At 28.1% G+C, this 5,220-nt stretch overlaps 1 protein-coding gene across 6 annotated transcripts in view; it reads left to right on the forward strand.

Moving 5' to 3' along the window:
- The window catches only part of LOC106684099 (latrophilin receptor-like protein A), a 21,009-nt gene that overhangs the window by 933 nt on the left and 14,856 nt on the right, over window positions 1–5,220 (forward strand). Inside the window, exon 1 of one of the 6 annotated variants that reach the window (XM_067048207.1) lies at window positions 637–680. The exons of 4 other annotated variants lie outside the window; for them this stretch is intronic. In XM_067048207.1, the coding sequence (XP_066904308.1) occupies window positions 655–680 (26 nt within the window). In that variant the 5' untranslated portion in view covers window positions 637–654. Of the gene's footprint in view, window positions 1–636; window positions 681–5,220 lie in introns of those variants that run through there. One more of the 6 variants, XM_067048221.1, reaches the window with a different exon arrangement.

Below are 5,220 nucleotides of genomic sequence, written 5' to 3' on the forward strand. Positions count from 1 at the left end.
TTGATAGATCTTTGGAAATTATTTTATTTCTTTTGATAGATCTTTAGAAATTATTTTATTTCTTTTGATAGATCTTTAGAAATTATTTTATTTCTTTTGATAAATCTTTAGAAATTATATTATTTCTTTTGGTAGATCTTTGGAAATTATTTTATTTCTTTTGATACATCTTTAGAAATTATTTTGTTTCTTTTGATTGGTCTTTCGAGTTAGTGAAAGAATAAGGAGATGGTCGGAGGTGGGGTCAGCAAAAAATAGACAAATAAACAAAGAATTATTTATTTGTGCCGCATAATTTTTTTTTTTAATTTTTATGTTTGGCACAAATAAATAAGTTTTTGTTTATTTGTCTATTTTTGCTGACCACACCCCCGACCATCTTCTCATATTAATCTACGGTCAACTATAAACAACTCATTATAGAGAAAGGAGATGAAAGATACAAGATGAAAGAGAGAAGTTGAAGAAGATGAAAGAGACATCTTGAATATTTTATTGTGTTCTTACCTTCAAATTAAAATGATTAATATATTCTTACCTATAAATTAAATTGATTACTGAATTATAAATAGTTACCTCCCACCAAAGCTAGGGGTGGCAACCCTGAGAGTCTTGCCCTTGGTTCAGATATGACCATTCCCTCCTAGAGATCACATGTCTTATCAGAACGTCTCCTTCAGGTGAAACCTTTAAATCTATTAATTTATTTAATATTTAATAATATCTTTTGATTTAGATTCCATTATACAATATAGAACGATATATCCATTAAAGAAACGATCGTTCCAATTTTCCATATGTAAAATTTTCAACTATTTCCAATTAAAACATATTCTACTTTGAATATTCTTGTCAGATAAAATGGACACATAAAACAAATAGATAGGAAGATGTAATTTTTTAAATAGTTATAAAAACTTTCGCGTAATTAATTATAATTAATACTCTAACAAAATAAAAAAATAACTTAGTTTTCTTTTGATTTCAGATTATAAAATTTGAGATTAATTCAATATTACCTTTACATTTGCTAAATCCATAAACAATTTATAAAATAACTACGGAATCCTTTTCAGTTTACTTGTGAATTAATGACTAGAAAGAGACAGTAAAGGAATATGTCATATAAATTTTTCCTTGTAATAAGATCATTTTAATGTCGAGTTAACGGATTCCTGAAAACTTCAAATATTTTAGAACAATGGTTATAATAAAAATTATCCAAGAAGGAGCCCAAATTTAGTTTTTATATTTGATATTTTTAAATATCAAATATAAAAAAAACATACATAGTTTAATATATTTTTAAAATCATGCTCAAAGTTTCATATTACACTGATCACTACAATACCGAAATCGTTTCTCCAGTATAATATACAAGAGTTAAATTTATTCTATCATAAACCTGATAATAGGAATAATTATAGAGAGAGAAAATACTTTATTTATCTATGCTGCCTAAATACATCAGGTTGCTATCTCACACAGCATACTTATCAATCCGTAATCGGACATATATAAATTACACATACATGGTATAATCAGAAAAAAAGAGATATAATAATAAGATATAATAAAGAATTTTTTTCCCCCTACAGTTTCCTTTTACAATCAATTTCGGTCTGTAAAACAAATACAAATGTTTCAATTCATTCCTATTTTTCTTTCTCATTTCTGCTCCTCCAATTTCACCATTTCATTTAATTCTTTAATTCACCCGATCAACAAATTCGCTCTCCGGAATTCACTCTCCTATAATAAAACGTGATCTTCACATTTAAATTTAATTACTATCTATTCCAACAGATCCAAAATTCTAAAAATTCTTTCCATTTCCATGATTTATGATTTAATTTAATTATGCTGTTCGATTACAGCCTAATTTTGTCAACAGCATCACTGTTTATGTATATCAATGCGGGGCAAAGCGAAATTTCAATTCTTTACCAATTTCAATAATTTGAAAGTACAACTTTCAAAAGTAAAATAATTAGTAAAAGTAAAATAATTATGATTCAGAATTGAGCGAAAATAATTGCAATCTTATGTAATTGTATATTTATTACTTTAATTTGAAGAAATTGTAAATCAGATTGCAGTTGCTTAACATTAGAATAGCATTTAAAAAAGTAATTGAACACATACTAAATGAAAATTGCTTAAAAAAACAAAGCAAATATTTATAATTACATGCTAAATTATAGGTAATTGTGATTGGAATTCTTAGCGTCAAAAAGTAATTACTGAGCATACAGGATCCGTTTTTATTATAACAGCAATAACTCAGTGTCTAAATATAATTCTGATTGTGATAATTACTTTGCGTCAAGAAATAATTTTAATTGTAATAACAATTACTTAGGGTCAAGAAGTATTCCTGGACGTACCAATTCGACAAGCTTAGGACATTGCCATATTTGGGAGGTCCAAGTATTATTAAATTTACTTCTAAAGTAAGATTAGACTGTTTTCACTCTTCGGCTTCCAGAAGAATTTGATATTTCAAAGACAGCAGTGTTTTGTGTTAGAATGATATCGCGGTTACTTTTTTGTCACAATCTTGGAATTCTTGCAAGTCTGCTTGTGAACCTCTCTAGCCCAAAATGAAAATTAAAAGTTTTTATGGAAAAAGATGTCGAATTGAGATATAAAGTAATAATTCATTGGATATGATTATTACACTCACTTGTTGTATGCAGTTCCACTGGTTCACAGGTTTTAATTATTTGGCTAATTCTTATTTATTTATTTAAGTGTTTCGACCACTAGGGTCATTTATACTGAATTTACAAAGTTAGTATATTACTATTGACATATTTACAAAGTTACAAAGTGAGAAAATTACATATAATTACAAAGTAAGAAGGTTAAAAGTTAACAATTACTATTACAAGTTACATTACATAACAATTTACAAATTTACAATTACAATTACTATTACTATTACAAGTTACATTACAATTTACAAATTTACAATTACAATTACAATTAGTTAGACTATATGTGATCATAAATATTAATGAGGTGTAGATAGTTGACCGTAGATTAATGCTTGAAGAAGTTTGTCGGGGGGTGCGGTCAGCAAAGAACAACATAAATAAACAAAACCATATTTATTTATTTTATGCCAACTTCAGTTTTAGGCCTACCTTCTACACCATAACCCCTGATGAAGACCTGAAACTCAGGTCGAAACGTCGGCATAAAATAAATAAATATGGTTTTGTTTATTTATGTTGTTCTTTGCTGACCGCACCCCCCGACAAACTTCTTCAAGTATAAATATTAATGATTTTTAGAAATTATAATTCTTGATGGACAATTTTGGGTGTAGTGTTGTGCCAATAAATATTCTTTCCCAGCAAGCGTTATTATGATCATTTTTTAATTTTTTTTTTCTATCTCTTAATCAGTTACCATTTAATTTATATTTTTGTAAATATGGTAAGAATGAGCTTTACAGTCTCTATTACCATTGTCTGTAAATGTAAGACAGAATGCAATATTACACAAATAAAAAAAGTTATTTAGGTATCAAATATTTAAAATGAACTTTGCCAACTAAATGATCATGAAAACTCCCAGAACTTTTACAGTAATTGCAGTTTTAGAAATACTTCTAAATCGTTGTGTTGGTTGTAGTTAGATTTCGTAAAACATTACTTTCACTATCCGTTTCAAAATTTTTGATTGAACTTCAAATTTTCTAAATATTTGACCTATTTTCCTAAACTATTTAAGTTCTAACAGCTAGAAATAAGTTCATGATGGTGTTTGTTAAATAATAGTTAAGTTTCTACTGAACGTTTAGAAGATCGCCTTTCATTCAGCCCCTAAGCTGTTCAGCTCAACTGTTGATGTTAATAATACAACTGTTAACTTTACAATATCGAAATGTTTTATTTATTAATCGTTAGTAGTTGGCCTACCAGTGTCTAAGAGTTAAGTAAACCTGCTCCCTTCCGCCATTATCGATTTGATATTTTTGGCCCATATTTAATTTTCTTCTAAGTGTCATATTTTCTGTCTAGCATATTTTTTTTAAAAAGATTTTTGAATTATTATGTGATGCTATAGAATTCACAAACATAACTTATGATAAAATCATATTTAAAAATAAAATCGTATAACTGTACTTAATTTTTTAAAGATGTTTTAATGTTATTCATGTACACAATAAAAAAAAATATATATATAAAGTTTTTATCAAACTTACATCTTAAGCAATAATAATATTTTCACTCAATATCTGCCACAAAAAAAGTTACTATGGTAGAGTCAACTATTGGGTATCTATTATATATATAATTTTTTTTTTTTTTTCCGAACCCTCTAAAACAGAAATAAAAAGTGAATTAGTAGTGCATTAGTGTGAACAAGAAAAGTAATTCGTGTTGTGTCTTACCTTTTACTACCTTTGGTATTTTAAGGTTACCTGTTATGTTTAATGTCATATATGAGATATCCATTCTAAAAAGGAGCTATTTTAAATCCGGAGGTGAGGGGCCTCCTCGTGTTGTATCGCATATAAGATAAAAATAAAAGCATTGATTAATAAAGACGATAGATAATGGTGAAATAATAAGAAAAACAGTCAGTAGTCGAAAAGAAGTGTGAGGGAGGGGGTGGGGTGCATCAGAAGATGGAGCTATGAGATTATGTTAATAGGGTTTTTGGTACCTTTCCTGCCCTGCCACCTCGCAGGAAGGGGAGGGGTGGAGTGATAGACTGGAATACTGGATTGAAGGAAGCAGGGAGACTGTCAAAGAATTTAATGTGTCTCCGTGTGATGTGTTGTTGTACAGTTTTATATATAAATAATTTACCTTATTAATTCAAATTATGAAAAAAGATGGTCAGGGGTGAGATCACAAGAAAACCAAAATTGTTAATAACTTTTTATTTACCGACGTTTCGTCCCACTTTGTAGAGCTTCATTAGGGCTGTTTCTGCTGGGATCAATTTGAAACTCCGATTGAGATCAACTCAAAGGGGGGCGAAACTTCGGCAAATAAATAGTTATTAATTATTTTTGATTCCTTATGACCACACCCCTGACCATCTTCTTCATAATAGGGTATCTAGTTTTCAACTAATCATTAATAATAATTAAGTTCCTGAACTTAAAATCCAATACACACATTTAATAATTTTAATATAAATTATTAAAATAGAAGAATTCTATAATATTTAATTAAAATATCTTTTTTCAAATTGAGA

The sequence above is a fragment of the Halyomorpha halys genome, unplaced genomic scaffold (genome assembly GCF_000696795.3).
Source record: "Halyomorpha halys isolate HHAL.00 unplaced genomic scaffold, Hhal_1.1 Scaffold542.1, whole genome shotgun sequence".
NCBI classification, from domain to species: Eukaryota; Metazoa; Arthropoda; class Insecta; order Hemiptera; family Pentatomidae; genus Halyomorpha; species Halyomorpha halys.